The following is a 19,066-nucleotide window of genomic DNA, read 5'->3' on the forward strand; positions in this document are numbered from 1 at the left end:
GAGAAGCATGCAATGACATTACCTGTCTGGACAAAGTAGCAGTGGAAAGCGTCTCCTGAGATGCCTTTCCCTGGCTGTACCTAGCATACTCCTCCTCTATCATAGTCCAAGCCACATGACGCTCCTCCATAGGCACAAAAGGGGCTGCTGGTTCAGTGCTAGCAGTGTTGGCTGTCTTGGACTGCAGTGGTTTGCCATGTAGCTTCCAACAAAAGCGCTGAATATGGCCAGATTTACCACAATGGTGACATACTCTCATTGGACCAGGTTTCTCAGATTTATCAGCCAAGCCTGGAGCACTGGTTGAGCAAGGAACAACAGCTGTGGGATGCTTCGTAGGACCACACCCTCCTGCACAGCCACTACTCACAAGGGCAGTGCTATCAACTGTGCTAGAGTCTCGTGTAGTGTCTCGGGATACACGAAGAACCCTAGAAAAAGTGTCTGCAAGCAAGGGTACCTTGTCAGCACCAAGGATCTGAGAGCGAACTGAATCAAATTCTGGTCCCAAGCTGCCCAAGAAGCTCATAACAGCCAACTGCTCCCATTGATTCTGCATTTGTGTCACATCAGAGGTAATGGGCAACAGTGCATTCAACTCTTCATACATGCACTTGAAATCAGCAAGTGTTGGGTAAGTGGACGACCTTTCCTATCAACTCGATAAAATTCCTTAGATAACTCATAAATCTTCGAAAGGTTGTTGTGTCTAGTGTACAACACAACCAAGTAGTCCCATAGTTCCTTGACAGTGTTGATATGAGTGACTAAATCAACAATGTTGCTGCCCATGGAATTCAGCATTTGGCCCAAAATCCGAGCATCAGTAATTTCCCATGAATACTCATCAGTGCCCACAGGCTTCACCCATGTCAGGTGATTTTTGTCACCCCTTCCAGTCAGCACTAAGGACACAATCTTCTGCCACTGTTGGAAGTTGACTCCCTTCTAACTTCTTAGATGTGAGATATGTTGATGAGGAGGATACAACCTGAGTCACCAACTTAGCATCCTTTGGTGTCTCTCCCATTGCCCCCAAAACAAGGCAAACCAGAAATTGTGTTTGATAGGCTAAGAGCAGCAGCAAAGAGCCGTCCAAACAGTCCAAATAACTTCAAACAATAAATCAGCCACCAACAAAGCAGTCCAAGAGAAACCAACAATCAAATAGTTTATCAGTCCAATAGGACCCAACAATAAGACTCTCGGAATGAGGAACTAATCACCCCAAAAAGGCTTTAATCACTCAAACAGTCCAATGGGACACAAATAACAAGCACCGAAGAACACCAAGACCACAAATATCAAAGCCACATAAATCAAAGACCCAAACAGCCTAACCGAGAGTCAAAAACCACTCAAAAATCGATTAACAATCGATCAAAACCTGCTGTTCCTCCAACACATCACAGTCGATTCATGAATAGCAATCTCCCAATCCAAATACATAGTTCCCAGCCATGGAAAACATGTAATCAATGGACTATGCTTCAAAACAGAACCATAAAAACTGAGAAGGACATCGAACCTTACCTTGGAGTGACACGATGTCTCTAATCCATCCCACAATAGAAAATAGACTCAGAAAATTTGGGGGAAAACACCCCCTACTGCAGAAGAGAGACCGAGAGCCTTGTGTAGTCGATTAAACCTTCACCTTCTTGCCAAGGGAATGAAGAAGATGATGGAGAACCGAGCGGAATAGCTAGAACTTGTAACCAGGAACCAGTATTGGTCTGATACCATGTAAATAAAGCAGAAAATAGAGAAGGAAGAGAGGAGGAAGGAGGAGAAGAGATGAGAGTGTGAGAGCCAAAGAGCAGTCCTCTTGTTAGATGAGTGGGCTGCGATTTCTTCCATATAAAGGGGGTTTACAGTAGACGGGTAAAAGAGGAAAGAACCAACAAAAAAGTAATAAAGGAGAGGAGATCTCTCGGGATTAGCGCCAAAGGCTTGACGCTAATCCCGAGAGGGAGTATTGACCTCTCAACATCAGCCATTTTCCATCTATGGCTGACTTCCACCTAGGCTGAGTCAAAGCATCTTGGTATTTGGTAGGAATAGAGTGGGAGGTCAATGAGAGGGAAATGTATGAAGAGAAACTGAAAGATGGGAAATACAAACATAATTAGCAATCGGATAGGCAACCAAAGAGTTTTGAGTATAGGAACGAGTACCTTTCCGAAGAGCAATAGGCAAGTCATCAGTAGAAGAACCTATTGGCAAAGAATCTGATTGGGAGAGCTGAGGAATGACTTGAGATGGTGATGACTGCTTGGGACTGTGCTATAGTTGTCAAGGCATCCAAGCGGATAATGTGGGGTTTAGGCGACTGTCTCCTTAGTGGTATCAAACCAAGTTTGGCCCTTATTTATGCCAAATATCATTTAACATTTACTTAAGATATTATTCATAAATAAACATGTACCCCCTATTTGAATCCAATAAAAATAGTTAAAATATCAAATTTCAAAAGGAAAAAAATTCAACCCCCCACTTCAAGAACAAAAATTGGATTTTGGTGGTAGGTGAAATTTTCAACTTTCTAATGTAGGGGTTTTTCTCAAATATAAAAATTCCATAAATCTTCATATGGTAAAACATTACCAAAAATCAAAGAGCGGTAAAATATCCATTTTTTTATATCTAAAAAAATATTTTTCATATCGAACGATTTTGACTGCATTCACGCACACCAAATAAGGTTTGACCAGAACATAACTCCTTCCATATAAATCAGATTTAAGCAATCTTGGATTTGTTGGAAAGCTGGTTTTGTGCTCTACCTAATACAAAAAGTCTCGTGTAAAAGTAAAATCATTTTACCAGTCAAACTTCTTAGAGGACACGAATATTTCTCTAAATCGAGAGCAGTTTGATTACTTATAGATAAGATCATATTTTCTAAGAACAGTATAAACCGAATGTGAAACTAGATATACGTACCAGGATAATGACCAATTCTAAGAACAGTATAAATCAAATGTATATTTTGATTGGTTCAAACTTCCAATAGCTTGCTTTTTTAGTTCTGCTTTCTTCTAGTTCTATGTTAATTTTTGATGACTTGACGTGGCTTAATATTGAATTTTGACGACTTGATATGATTTAATATTGATTTTGATGACTTGATGTGATTTAATATTGATTTTTGATGATTTGATGTGGCTTAATGTTGATTTTGTATGACTTGATATGGCTTAATGTTGATTTTTGATGATATAAGGTATATATTGTAGCATACTAAATAATGTTAGAAAAGAGGGGAAATAAAAAATAACACTTGGGCACCTTGGTCGCGTAGGAAACGTCTAGGTGGGTACCTTGTCGCTTAAGTGCTTAGGCACCCCTCCATCGCCTTGACATCTATGGACGGCGCTTCTATACCTGTAATGGTACCCTTGTGGATTTGGGGTTAGAATCTTCAAGAGGATTGACTTGAGGAATAGATGGGATACTAGGAGAGGCAGGACCTAAGTCAGAAACAAGAAGACCAAAATAAAGAGTATTCTAAAAAAATGTAGCAACAGAACTAACAAACCGTTAATGAGTGATAGCATCATGACAACTGTAGCCTTTTTGGGTACAAGAGTACCCAAGAAAGACATTTTATAGCACAAAGAGAGTTTATCGATGTCAGGACTAAGATTATGAACAAAACATTTGCATCCAAAAATATGTGGCGGTAAACTAGATAAGGGGATGTTGGGGAAAACAACAGAGAACTGAAGTTTATTATGAAGAACCGAAGACTGCATCCGATTAATCAAATAACAAGCGGTCAAAACATTCTCCCCAATAAACTTTGGGGACACTCGTATGAAATATTAAAGATCTAGCAATTTCTAACAAGTGTCAGTTTTTCCATTCCACCACACCATTTTGTTGGGGTTTATGAGAGCGACTAGTTTGATGGATAATACCATTATCAGAACAGAAGGAAGAAATTTCACGTTGTGGAATCTCAAGAGCATTGCCAGAGCATTGTCAGTACGCAAAACTTTCAAACAAACACCATACTGAACTTTAATTTCATTATAAAATTGTTTAAAAGCATACACAAACTTGAAACGATCCTTTAACAGTTAGGACCCTTGAATGAAGGAAGAACAGATTTCAGGGTTTCAATTGGAGATAAATGTTGTAGTAGAGGGTGTTTTTGAGGTTACAAGAAGGATGAAAATAAAATAGAGTAGATTTAAAATAGGTAGGATTTTACACAATTCTTGAAAGTTGGCGCATTTTGTGCAAAATACAAAAAAGTGGGCTTCTTCTTCAACCTCACGATAGAAACTATACCAGCAGTGAACTGGTTTGATTGTAGCGAGGTATCTCAGCCAAATAGGCTCGGAATGATCTGAAATTTCAGATGAAAGTTTACTAACCGGAAAATCTACTGAATACAATCAACCGTTACTGAGAATATAGTAGAAAAATTACTATTTAATGGCTGCAACTGAATCTGGCAGAAGGCAGAACAGTAATCAGGTTTGTAGCTCACCATACAGCTGGTCTTTCATCACTTGAATTGTGGGTTAGAGCCCACTCTGGTTAAGATACTTGCACACAATCTTAGAAAAGAAGGAGCAGAATTGAAGGTGTTTGATCCAAATCAGGAGGGCTGCAAGTACCACCCAGATTAGAAGGGGAACTAAAAAAGAGAAAAGAAGAAGAAGAAGAAGAAGAAGAATAGAGAAGTAAAGAAAGGAGAAACATCTGACTTGAGAAAGGAAAGATCAGATAAGGAGGAGAACCCAGAAGCTCTCGACCAGCTCTAGGAATCTAATGCAAGACCAGTCACAACTCACAAGTGATAACCAATCCACACGAGGATCGCAAACTTGAGGTCCAGCAACAGTAAATACTTCAATCGGTTCTCAGATTTGCAGGAAATTTCATAACAGTAAAGTTAAAAAAAACAAGAAGAAGAAGAAATTGAAAAATGGAAAAATAAGATAGGGTAGTCTCGCTCAGACTCGGGCCTTTCTCCCATGGCCTCTCACCAATGACATCTCACCGTACTGTCTCACAAAGCAAAACACAAAGCAATGTTTTTTTTTCTCGTTCTCATTAATCAAATTCGTGTAAAAAGCTGTAGCCCCTTACAAACATATATAGAAGACTCAAACACTAAAAAGGAAAGGCCTAACCGAATCCTTAACTAATAAGAAAATATAAACTGACTAGGAAACTAAAATAATGAAAGAAACTGACTCAAAACTTAACTCTTACTAAACTAATTAAGTAAATCCCGTTTTCCTACTTTCTACCCATATTTTAGGCCCATTAAAGTGACCCATTACAAAGAAAATCCATGGGATCAAAGGTCCAACACCCAATCCAAGGCTTATTTCCAATAAAATGAGGCCTTTAGGTGACTTATTTGCATCAATTCTCCCCTGCTTGAAAAAAAAACTCATCCATGAGTTTGGTAGAGATGTCGAGTCAGCCTTGCACGATCATCCTTCAATGGGAAGTAGAGTTCAGCAACCTTTGATTTCATCTGCTTTCCCTCCATGGCTTTCATACCAAATTAATGCAAGACCAGTCACAAGTGATAACCAGTCAACTAGAGGATCGCAAACTTCAGGTCTAGCAGCAATAAATACTTCAATCGGTTCTCAAATTTGCAAGAAATTTCAGAATAATAAAGTAAAAAAACAAGAAATCGAAGAGGGGAAGAAGAAGATAGTGTAGTCTCTCTCAGACTTGGGTCTCTCACCCAAGGCCTCTCACCAATAGCACCTTACCATACTCTCTCACAAAGCAAAGCACAAAGCTATGCCCCCTCCTTCCTTAATAATCACATTCGTGTACAAGGTTGTAGCCCCTTACAAACTTATATAGAAGACAAGCTGTGAAGGAATAAAAACGTCCCTTTTGGGAAAAGGATGGTATGCTCTACACCAAGGGGAATAATCTTTTCGTCCCAAGGTGGGAAAACATACATAGTGGAAACTGAAATAATGACAGAAATTGACTCAAAACATGACTCTAAGTAAACTAATTAAGTAAATCCCGTTTTCCTACTTTCTACCCATATTTTAGGTCAATTAAAGTGGCTCATTACAAAGAAAACCCATGGGATCAAAGGCCCAACACCTACATATCCCAATCCAGGGCTTATTTCCAATAAAATAAGTCATTTAGGTGACTTATCTGCATCAGAATCAGGTCACGCAGGGCAACTACTCAAACAAAACCAACTTGAATATTCAAAAAATCTGATCGATGGTTACAAATACATGCATGCGTTGACTCTTCTTAAACTGTAACGATTTCAACAAGGAAACTTGAAGTAGACTTAAACAACGAAACTGCAAAATAAACTCTCCAACGTATCTAGCTCCCATAATACAAAATAAAAACTATGAGAATAATCTAAACAAATAAATATATCGTACTGGAATGAAACCAGATTTGGACCCCGTTCATCTCAGTCTGGGCATACAAATGGGTTCGTGCTGGTCCATAAAGCGCTACTACATCCCAACATAGTGGGGTTGGCTACATGGATCCAAACAAAACAAAATAGGAAAAACAGAGTTCTAACAAAAAAGGGAAAGAGATGAGAAATGAAAAAAGAAAAAAGACAAATGAAAGATGGGGAAAAAAGTAGAAAAATGAAAGAAGCACAGCCCGGCACGTCAGGAGATTCTCAGCTAAATGGGATCTGCCACATGGATCCTTAATGTAGTTCTAGATAGGGTAAAGCCCTACTAGAAGCCAATTAAACCAGGACCAATAACAAGGAACAAAGGGGCTGTTGGTTCTGCAGTTTCAGTAGGACAGAATTGCAGTTTTAGGTCAAATCTAGGGCTTAGGTTAGGATAATGGAAGGGGGGCTTAGGGGGTATGGCTAGGCAGGTTTATAGGACTCTAATAATGTAGGTATTATAGAGTTTTAAGTGTTTTGAAAATTCTGTAAAACTGGGCAGCAAGATCTAGGGTTTAATGGAGTTAGGGTTTATGGGATTCAAACAAAAAATAAAGGGGATCGATTGGGGGAAAGGATTGGAGGGTTAGAAGAAGAAATTGGGTGTCAAACTTACTGGAGATTCTACTGGCAACAGCTTGAACAGATGCGAAAGATAGAACCACCTTCGAATTGAAGAAGATCCTCCCAACCGTCACGGCGTAAGGAGTCAACCGGATTCCACCAGTCCCTTTCCACCTTGATAGAACCACAAGGATGCACACTCACAAGGAGCAATACTCAACAGAGCAGGGCAGCAGCCATGGCAGCAAACAAAAACTTTTCATTAATCAAAATTCGTATACAATGCTGGCCTCCCTTACAAACTAATATAGAAGACTCAAAAATAGACTTAGACACTAAAAAGGAATGGCCTAATCCTATCCCTAATCTATTAGGTAATTTAAATTGACTAGGAAACTAAAATACTAAAGGAAATTGTTGGAATATGAGTATTTGGGTATTACGTGTGACATGGGTCGATCCATGATATAAGATCGACCTATGGGGTGTTATTTCTATTTTAGTTATTTTCCCTTTCCTAGTTCTATTCTAGCTCTATTTAACTAGTAAGAATTAGAGTTATATTTGGGCTGTGACACTGTTCACGTAAACAGTGTCGTGAACAGTATCGTGAACAGTGTTTCCCTTTGTAATCTCTTTTATTATTATTATTATAAATAGAGAGCTTGACTGATCTCATTGATCAATCAAGCCATTCACTTATTTCTATATGGTATCAGAGCCTAAACTCGATATCTGAGAAATTAATTCTGCTCTCCTCCATCGTCTCCCTCCACAATTGATCTCTCCTAGATCAACTAACCCATTACCCTAAAACCCTAAATCAACCGAGACCCTCCTTCTCTCTTCCCTTCTCTCGTTTCCATTATTTCATGGGGGCAGTACTTTGAGGTGATCTAAATATGATCTAGTACTTGCCCTAGAGTTTACCTCCTTTACTTTATCCTATTTTATGATCTCCATGCATAGTGAGATCCATGTTTGAAGATTGAAGAACTGCAGATTTTATTTTAGAAGACCTACAGATTTTTTTCTCGAAGATTAAAGACCTGCAGATTTATTTCTCTTGAAGACCTGCAGATTTATCTCTCTCGAAGACCTGCAATATTTTTTCTCCATGTTTGAAGACTGAAGCACTGCAGAATTTTATTTAGAAGACCTGCAGATGTTTTAAGACCTGAAATTTTTTTTCTCGAGACCTGTAGATTTTTTTCTTGAGACCTGCAAAATTTTTTTTCGAGACCTGCAAATCCATATTGTGCAAAGATCTGCAGACTCCTTTCCTCTTTGTTTTTGAAGACCTGCAGTAGTTTTAAAACACCTGCAGCAGTTTTTTATTGAAGACCTGCAATTTTTTGAAGACCTGCAACAGCTTTTTTGTTGAAGATCTGCAAATTTTTTTGCAGGAGTGCAGTAATTTTTTGAAGACCTGCAGATTTTTTTTCTGTATACATATCTGCAGCTTCTCTTTGTTTGACAACACTCTAGTTGTTTATTTATACAACCTGCAGAGTTTATTTTGAAGAACTGCTGCCTATTTACCTATTGCAGAATATTCTGCAATTTCCTGCACTTCTCGGTTACTGAAGTTCTATCAGTATGCCTGATTCAGCTGTATCCACTGTTACCACCAACACTGGCCAATCTTCTACACAAGGGACCCATTATGATTATCCCTCTTTTCCAGTCAGCCCGATAAAGCTCGATGGCACTAATTATTTACTTTGGTCTACACAAATGTTTCTTTCCATTGATTCAAGGGGCTATAAGGGAAATATATATGGTACCACTGTCAAACCAAGTGAAGCTGGTACATTACAAGACAAGTGGAGTTCCAACAACTCTCTTGTTATGGCTTTTCTTCTCAGTGCAATGATTCCATCCATTGCCCGTGGCTATATACTACTTGATTCAGCGGCAAAAATTTGGAAAGCTGCTAAAGGTACCTATTCCCAGGTAGGGAATGATGCACAAGTTTATGATATTCAACGAAAAATCCATGCAACCAAACAGGGTGAACTTACTTTATCTGAATACAACTGTGAACTCCGAACTCCGTAGCCTGTGGCAAGAGCTTGACTATTATGATAACTTTCAGCTTGATTGTCCTTCTGATATTACCAAATTTCAGCTTAGGGAGGATAAATTCTGAGTATACACTTTCTTGACTGGCCTTAATGTGGAATATGATCAGCTTCGGTCTTAAGTTCTGAGTCGTTCACCTTTTCCCACTTTGGAGCAAGCCTACTCTATGATACAATTGGAAGATACTCGTCGTTCCACCATGTTACCAACTATACACGAGAGAGATCTGCTTTAATTTCTTCTAGAGGTAGCTCTTCTAAGTACTAGTACACATTCCTCGTCGAGAAGGAACCTCTTAAATGTACTCATTGTGGAAAGGAACGACATACGTGGATTTTTTTGAAGTTACATGGTCGGCCATCGACTCTTCGATGGTCGTAGTGGTGGTCGTGGTCGAGGCCGTGGCCGTGGTCGTGGTGGCACACAGGCCCATCTTTCGAAGCTACTGAAACAGCCCCTACTACCACACTTTCTGCAGAGGAACTTCGCCTTTCGTAGTATGATGACTACCTTCGCCTCTTCATCCGCACTGCCTCTACCTCGATGTGGTTCCCTCTTGAATCGAACCTTGTTTTCTCCAAACCAGGTATTTCTTTTGCTTGGTTATTGTGCTTGGCATTATCTCATCCTTGGATAATCGATTCGAGCCATGACCACAGATGGTCAATCCAATTTATTTTTTCGTTATTCTCCTGTTCAGGCAAAGATAAAATTAAAATAGCCGATGGTTCTCTTTCCTCTGTCTCGGGGAAGGGAGCCATCCATTGTTCTCCTTCTTTATCTTTGTCCTCTGTTTTACATGTTCCTAAGTTAACTTCTAATTTGCTTTCTATCAGTAGTTTGCCATTTGATCTCAATTGCAAAGCTATTTTTTATCCTTCACATTATGTCTTTCAGGACTTGGGGACAGGGAGAACGATTGGAACTGGTAAAATGCGTGGTGGTCTCTACTTGCTTGACGATGATCTTATCTCTAATCTGTTACTATGTCTGGCCAGGCTCTTACTGCTACTCTGTGAACATCATTTATTTGAATTGCACCGATGGCATCGTCGACTGGGCCATCCACCTTTAGGAACCTTAGCTAAGATTTTTCCTATTTTATTTCAGCATTGTAACCCTCACTCTTTATTATGTGAGGCTTGTGTTTTTGCAAAACAAACTCGTTCTGTTTATTCTAGTTCAAATAAAAGATGTTCTAAGCCTTGTTCTATGATTCATTCTGATGTCTGGGGTCCCTCACGTACCTCTTCTATTTTTGGCTTTAAGTGGTTTGTCACCTTTATTGATTGCCACACACGCACCACTTGGGTTTACTTAATGCGACACAAGAGTGAAGTTTTTTCCTGTTTTAAAGTCTTTTATAGCATGGTTCAAACTCAGTTTCAAGTTACCATTCAAACTCTCAGGAGTGACAATGGTCGTGAATATTTAGATGGAGCCTTTCAACTATTTCTTGCTACTCAGGGTATTATTCATCAAACCAGTTGCGTTGACACTCCACCCCAAAATGGAGTGGCTGAACGCAAAAATAGACATCTTCTTGATGTAGCTCGCTCTATTATGTTTGAAATGCATGTTCCTTCTCATTTCTGGGGAGAGGCTGTTTTAATAGCTGCTTATCTTATCAATAGGATGCCCTCTCGGGTACTTGACTATAAATCTCCTCTTGATCTTTTGAAGGGGTCTTCTTCTTATATTATTCTTCCCAAAATTTTTGGGTGTGTTTGTTTTGTTCGAAATCACTATGGCCATGGCAAACTTGATCCCCGCGGTCTCCGTTGTATTTTCATTGGTTATTCTCCCACCCAAAAGGGGTATAAATGTTATCATCCTACATCTCGTCGTGTTTTTGTTTCCATGGATGTCGTTTTTCATGAGGCCGTGGCTTTCTTTCCATCTTCAGCATCTCTTCAGGGGGAGTCCATTCCTACTCTAGAAGAAGTGCCGATTCGCATTCCTCCTCTACATGAACCTATTGATGACTATCATGTACCTTTAGATAATGATGTTCAAGGGGAGCAGCAGGTACAGCCAGTGAAAGATTTCACACAACAGTATTATCGAAAGAAAAAAGGGCAACAACAGCCCACCACTGCAGCATTACCAGACCAAGAGTTGTCCTCTGACCCAGGATCGAATGACACCTCCTCTGGTAATATTTCTAATCCTTTAGATGCTGCTACTTCTCCTATTACTTCTGATCCATCACTTGATCTACCCATTGCTCTTAGAAAGGGAAAAAGGTCTTGTACGCAACATCCAATATCACAGGTTGTTTCGTATGAATCTTTATCCCCATCATTTCATGCTTTTGTTTCCTCTTTATCCTCTGTTTTCATACCACAGACTTGGCAGGAGGCATTTGCAGATACTAGGTGGAAGGAGGCCATGATCGAAGAAATGCTAGCTCTAAAGAAGAGTGGTACATGGGATCTTGTCACACTTCCACCACGAAAGAAGACTGTTGGCTGCAAGTGGGTCTTTGTAATTAAACAAAAAGCTGATGGAACTGTTGATCGTTTTAAAGCAAGGTTGGTTGCTCGTGGATTTACTCGGATATATGGGATAGATTATTTGGAGACTTTTGCACTGTTGCCAAAATGAACACTATTAGGGTAATTCTCTCTTGTCTTTGTGAACTTAGGATGGAGTCTACTGACTTGATGTTAAAAATGCCTTCCTCCATGGTGAATTAGAGGAAGAGGTATATATGGATGTCCCTCCTGGGTTCTCATCTGCTACAACTCATGGCAAGGTTTGTAAACTTAAGTGTGCGTTGTATGGTCTGAAACAATCACCACGTGCATGGTTTGGTCGTTTTCAGACAACGATGTTGACATTTGGTTATAAACAAAGCAATGCAGATCACACTTTATTTATCAAGACATCGGGCAGCATTATTACTCTCCTCCTAGTATATGTCGATGATATAATTGTAACTGGAAATAACCCTGCTGAAATTTCCAAGTTGAAGAATTATTTGGCCAAGGACTTTGAGATTAAGGATCTAGGCATACTTCGCTATTTTCTAGGGATTGAAGTGGCCCATTTTTCTCAAGGGCTGTTCTTATCTCAACGCAAGTATACTCTAGATCTTCTTTCTGAAACTGGCATGTTAGGCTGTTCTCCTGTGGATACTCCCATTGAGGCAAATGCTCGTTTCCGAGACACTGATGGTGAACCAGTGGACAGAGGGAGATATCAGAGGCTAGTTGGGCGACTAATTTATTTATCTCACACTAGGCCTGATATTGCCTATGCTATGAGTCTTATCAGTCAATTTATGCATGATCCCCGGTCTAATCATCTGGAAGCAGTATTCAGGATTTTGAGATACTTGAAGTCGGCTCCTGGTAAAGGAGTATTATTCTCTCGTCATGATCATCTACAGATTGAGGCCTACACCGACTCAGATTGGGCTGGTTCCCAAGATCGAAAATCCACCACAGGTTACTGTACATTTGTGGGTGGAAATTGTGTTACATGGCGCAGCAAGAAGCAAACAGTGGTGGCCCGTTCTAGTGCAGAGGCTGAATTTAGAGCTATGGCTCTTGGTATTTGTGAACTATTGTGGCTCAAGACTTTGTTACAAGATTTGAGTATTCCTATTACTCTGCCTATGCGACTCTACTGCGACAGTAAATCAGCAATAAGCATTGCCCATAATCCAGTGCAGCATGATAGGACGAAACATATTGAAATTGATCGTCATTTTATCAAGGAGAATCTGGATAATGGGACGGTTTGTGTTCCTTATGTGCAATCTGGGGAACAGTTGGCTGATGTGTTCACCAAAGGCTTAAGTGGAAAAGTTTTTCAACCTCTAGTGTGCAAGTTGGGCATGACTGATATCTACGCACCAACTTGAGGGGGAGTGTTGGAATATGGGTATTTGGGTATTACGTGTGACATGGGTCGATCCATGATATAAGATCGACCCATGGGGTGTTATTTCTATTTTAGTTATTTTCCCTTTCCTAGTTCTATTCTAGCTCTATTTAACTAGTTAGAATTAGAGTTATATTTGGGTTGTGACACTGTTCACGTGAACAGTGGCGTGAACAGTGTTTCCTTTGTAATCTCTTTTATTATTATTATTATAAATAGAGAGCTTGACTGATCTCATTGATCAATCAAGCCATTCACTTATTTCTACAGAAATAGACTCAAAACATGGCTGGACTTATAGAGTCCTAATCCAACCCAACTTACATCACATGATCACTTAACCAAGTCACATGATCACTTAAATTGAACCAATTGGATGCAACCAATTTGAACCGGTTCAATTAGAAAATATAAAAATAAACTAAGTATTGGGCTAATCCCGTATGCAACCTATGTACCTCTAGTTTAGGCTCATTAAAGTGGCCTAATACATAGAAAACCCTTGGGAACAAAGGCCAACATGTATATAACCCAACCCTAAGCCTATTTCTAAAGAAATAAGCCAATATCTATGATGAACCTGCATCAATCCTTGTCCTCCAATAGGCTCTGCCCGAGGTCATACTTGGTACAAGACCTAGCGCATGTCCTTCCTCACCACTTCTCCTATGGTCATTTTACGTCTGCCACTAGCTCTTTTAGCTCCTTCAATCATAATCATATTACTCCTCCTTATTGGGGTGTCCCTAGGTCTCCGTTGAATATGACCATACCACCTTAAACGACTCTCTCGAAGTTTGTCATTGATCGAGGCAACTCCCAAGTCCACACTTATATGTTCATTCCGTACTTCATCCTACCTTGTTTCTCCACTCATCCATCTTAACATCATCTTCTTTGCTACACAAAGCTTATCAATATGACACTTCTTAACTGCCCAACATTCTGCCCCATACAGCATGGTTTGTCAAACAACAGTCCTATAGAATTTTCCTCTAAGTTTTAAAGGAATACGTTGATCACACAGCACTCCGAACGCACATCTCTTCTTTAACCATCCCACTTCAAATCTCTATGAAACATCATCCTCTATGTCAGTCTGATAGGAAAGGTTGGTGAATTAACTTTTAATTGACACCAAAATCTCACCAAAAAAAGACAAGTTTTGATCCCCCCCAAAATCTTAGCCTGAAGACAAGTGATGGAAATAGTACCAGATTCAACTCCAACTTCTCAAAATAAAATAACAACTACTCACTATGAACATGACTGAAATCAAATTAACCCCCCCCCCCCCCCCCAAAAAAAAAAAAAATCTAATCCTAAAAATTTGCTCCATTTAAAAATGCAAAAGAGGACCCTTACTTTCACAGATTGCAACCCTTGAGACAGCCTACTTCTGATATATGGAAAATTTGCTAGTAAGGTTCCTATGGTTATTGGTGCAAAAGATTAGGTTTTCTTATAGCTTGAGGCTTTTCAGTTTTGAACAACTTAGGGTTTTGGAGGTTTCTAAAATAGAATACTGAGGCTTTGTTTTGAAGAGAAACCTAATGTGATTGGTCAAAGATTGAGGATAGGTATCTCAAATGGTTATATGAAGCAATAGGCTAATTGGCTAGATGAACAAATTCTAAAATGACCATGGCACCTGTTGGATTAAATTATAGGAGGGGGATTTCAGCCTTTATCTATGAGGGACCGTGGTTTCTGACTTCCTGTCGGATTTAAGTATGTTAAAAGTGGTCCTTTTGCTTCTTTTTGTTTCTATTGAGACTTGCTAAATTTTGCAGCTTCTCTTTTCAAAAATTTCAGCAGGCTTCCCTTAATTTCAGGGATGTCATCCTATATTACATAGGTTCTTATTTTTTGATATGATCTGGCTCAGTTGTTATTGTGATTTCGCAGGTGGGTCTTCTCCTCCGAGCAATGGGCTATCCTCCCAACACAATAATATACGTGGCTGGTTCTGAAGTATTTGGTGGTCAACGAGTCCTGATCCCTCTACGTGCCATGTATGTGAACTTAGTGGACCAAACTTCTTTGTGCAGCAAGCAAGAGTTGTCCGACTTAATTGGACCTGAGACTCCTCTTTCTCAAGATACGTTCCATTTTCCTCAAACCAAAAGCGAGGAGCAGCTTATAGAAGAATGGAAAAAAGCTGGTCCTCGTCCTCGTCCTCTTCCTCCACCTCCAGACAGACCGATATATCGCCATGAAAAGGAAGGTTGGTATGGTTGGGTTGCTGAGAGTGACAAAGAGCCAGACCCTTCACCAATGGACCTCAGGATGCAAGCACACAGGTTACTCTGGGATGCTCTTGATTATATTGTATCGGTGGAAGCAGATGTATTTTTTCCAGGTTTTAACAATGATGGGAGTGGAGGGCCTGATTTTTCAGGCATGGTCATGGGGCATCGGTTGTATGAGATGGCTTCTGCAAGAACATATCGACCGGATAGGTAAGATGAGCATAAACATACTGACCCAAGCTTTATATTAGTAAACATACTTTTGAAAGGGTGGAAACCTAGTCAAAAATCACTGAAGGTTGGCTCCAGCTTCTAGGTCAGATTTTTGTTCCTGAACTGCTGGTACCTCACATCCTTGATGTTGAAGCTTTTGATGATTTTGTTCTGATTACCCATCTCTATTTCCTTTTTCTTCTACTAAAAGTTTTTTTTTTTTGGGGGGGGGGGACCTTTTACCAACTAAATGGGCAGCCACATGCATTTTGTTGTGCCGTTCATCTCTTTTTAATGCCATGTTTGCCAAATTTGACAAATGTCACTTTTTTAGGAGAGTGTTATTGCATTAAATAAAACTTGGTAAGGTTGCTCCATTGTAACCAAGTGGTCATGGGTTCGAGTCTCTGGAAACAGCCTCTCCGCGAAGCGGGGGTTAGGTTGCATACATTAGGACCCTCTCCAGACCCTGTAGTGGTGGGAGGCTCATGCACTGGGTACGCCTTTTTATTTTTGTTATTGCATTAAATAATAAAATAATATCCAAAATTAGCCTTCATATATTTACTACCATTCCATTAAATATTCTCCTTTCTCTCTCCCTCTTTGCATCAAACATGCTAAGGGTAGTGTGGGTTAAGTTAGGAAATTGTAAAGCATTTAATATTGTAATGGACAAACTAATTGGGACAGAAAAACTCCATAATAATGACTTTGTGGGACAGACGAATTCTTGTAAAACTTAGTCCCTATAAACTAATAGGGACAGAAAAAACTCCAAATCAAATAGTCTTTGTGGGTCTGAGGGAATTCTTGTCAAAGATAGTCCATTTGTATCTTTTCTCAATCTCTTCCTACACCACTCTTTATCTACCCTTTGGTCTTTCACTCTTCTAGGCTAATAACATATCACTCCTTAATGCTACATTTAATGGCCTCCATTGCAAATTCCTATACCACATTAAATGACACTCTTCTTTGGGACCATTTCTATTTCACTTCAATTTTTTTTTCATTTCTTATTTTATCATTTCTATTTTTTCCACTCATCTATCTCAACATCCTCATCTTAGCTTTCAGTAATTTTGTTTTATGTATTTTTTCCTTGTCACCTAACATTCAGCTCTATACAACATTGCTGGTCTTATAGCTGTCCTATAGAATTTTCCTTTTGAGTTTTAGTGGGATGTGTCTATCACATAACACTCCCAAAAAAGAGGGGAAAAAATCTCCCCACTTCATCCACCCTGCTCTGAACCAAAAATGACTTTTCCTCATTAATTTATGCTTTATCCAAAATAACAAAAGCACCTTGAGGTGTATATCTATGGCGCACCCAAAGCAAAAAAAAAACAAAAAAGGATATCTTCCTATCATCTATCCTGACTACTGCATTTTCACCCATATATTTTTACTAAAGTTTCTCTACTTATATTTCTTTTTTTTTATGTTTTTTTTTTGAACCTTTTAATTCCAATGCATTCCTTCATGATTGTTCTTGTCTCACTCTCTACTGTTCTTTTGACATCCGTTAAGGGAAAAAAATTGTTCATCTGGTGGATCAACAAGCTTTTACTCATCTGCACTTTGTTGGGCTGTTTTTAAGGCTATTCAATTGTGTTGGCTAAATTTACACTTCCCTCTGATGTTATCTGCTATTGAATTATTTCTGATTGTGCTTCCTGTTTCTGTAAACAGAAAAGTTCTTTCACAATTATTTAACAGTACAAGTGATCATCTATACCATCCAAAGCCTAATTGGACCCTTTCAGTGCGGGAACATCTCAACAAAAGCTTGGGTGAGGATGGCCTTATAAGGGAGTCTCTCTTATCAAAGCAGACTTCATTCCTTTCTCATCCCCTTCCAGAATGTTCTTGTAGAACCCCAGGATTTGCTGACATTCCAAATCCAGCAAGGGGAAGTGATGGCCAATTGTTGTATGGAGGAGAAGATGAGTGTCCCAAATGGATGGAGCGTGGCCTTGCAACTGTTTCCCTTAAGGTAGGCAGTGCTCAAGAGGGCAGAGTTGATGAAAAAGAGTCAACAGATGACGAAACAGATTTGGATGAGCAGCCTGAATCTGACAACAATGGCAGCAGGACGGATTCAAATCTACCTTCCGAGCAGGATGAGGAAATGGATCCTGACGATTAGAAATAGATGGGCATGGGTATATTATTTTCAGCTATTGAGTTGGCCTGCAGCCTCTTTCTGGATGAAAGTTTAGGGCCGATGCACCATTTGTGAGGTTTTGCTCACTTTCTGAAACTTTGATCATTCAGGGAAAGAAGCATTCACATTCATTCATTGTTCTAATCATGAACTTCAAAACCAAGAGGCGGAAAAAATTCCTTGCTATAGCCATCACATACTTCAGAAACAAGGGTTGGTGGAGTAATCCCTGCAGTTTTGCAACATGGTTCCTGTTCATAGATTCACTTAGTGGGTGCAATGGAGGTTGGAAGTGAACTGCATATATTTTTCATTGTGGGAGCTCCAGCTTACCCTTACTTTTTCCTCTCTTCGATCTTGTATACATCTTGTATACATCGGACCACATCAATTTTCAACTTATATGCCTGATTTTGTAGTTCACATCGACGGTGGAGCACCAGCATGGGTAAGCTTCCTTTCCCTTGCCCTGATTCCTGCCCCCATTCCTTTTTTTTTGACCTAAATCATACTCATTTGTACTATGGTCCAGCTGTCTTTTCAGAATCTGTAATTTGTATTGGCAGGTGATATGCTTGTCCAGTCCCATTTGAGGACAATTTTGTATGATTTACTGATGTTTTGGCTAGTTACTATTCTAATTACAGCTCGATTTTTTCATTCAGAGAAAAATCACTATTAAGTGAATTTTGCTTGAATATTGCGTTCCACCATCAGCAACTGTAGAGTTTTCCCCAGAAGGATAATAGAATGAGAATACATTCTTCAATCTATGAAGTCAGTATGTTCTTGTTCACATATGGACTATGCAGCCTATGAATTGAGTTATTATAATTAAAGGCTTTGAAAGGAATACAACCTGTAAGGCTTCTTAGTAAATGATGTGTAGGGAAAGACCACCATCATAAAAGCACTCTCAGGTATGTGTGTAGGTTTTTGTAAATATACGAGGAGTTAGGGCCATTTACATACCCAGTTATTCACGTTAGTGTCCTCAGTGTCCTCTGTGATGATTTTCCCTTGTGGAGCTCATCGCTGGTAAAAAAAAAACATTTAAGCATTCAAGAAGGCCCAAGCTGTAAGCTTAATTTTTTGCAAATTTGAATTTGGACTCTCATGTTCATCGTACAAGTTTTGTGTAGAAGACGAGAATCAGAGAACTAGGTGAGGATTGAGGAATGACACTGTCTGATCTTGGTAATACCAGGTCACATGCAAAAACCTTTTGAGGTTTTGTCTTGAACGGTTTTAGGTTATGACGATCTAGGAAAAATACCAAATCTACCTTCCTCGAGCATCATTCACATAAATCTCAGTAGTATATTGGGCTTCTTTATCTTGTCGCTCTCTCTCTCCCCGTTTTTTGTTGCTTTTACAAAGCTGTGTTTGGTATGCATTCTTAGAATGCATTCTAGGTCAATGTCACAATCTTGGATGATAAAAACAGTTTTT

At 39.4% G+C, this 19,066-nt stretch overlaps 1 protein-coding gene across 1 annotated transcript in view; it reads left to right on the forward strand.

The window, feature by feature from the left end:
- LOC122639846 (protein EMBRYO SAC DEVELOPMENT ARREST 30) overlaps window positions 1–18,274 on the forward strand; it is a 34,358-nt gene extending 16,084 nt beyond the window's left edge. The window contains exons 9-10 of the mRNA XM_043832848.1: window positions 14,885–15,438; window positions 17,140–18,274. Coding sequence (XP_043688783.1) covers window positions 14,885–15,438; window positions 17,140–17,596 — 1,011 coding nt within the window. The 3' untranslated portion in view covers window positions 17,597–18,274. The remainder of the gene's footprint in view (window positions 1–14,884; window positions 15,439–17,139) is intronic.
- The last annotated feature ends 792 nt before the right edge of the window (window positions 18,275–19,066 follow it).

The sequence above is a fragment of the Telopea speciosissima genome, chromosome 9, assembly GCF_018873765.1.
Source record: "Telopea speciosissima isolate NSW1024214 ecotype Mountain lineage chromosome 9, Tspe_v1, whole genome shotgun sequence".
NCBI lineage: Eukaryota > Viridiplantae > Streptophyta > Magnoliopsida > Proteales > Proteaceae > Telopea > Telopea speciosissima.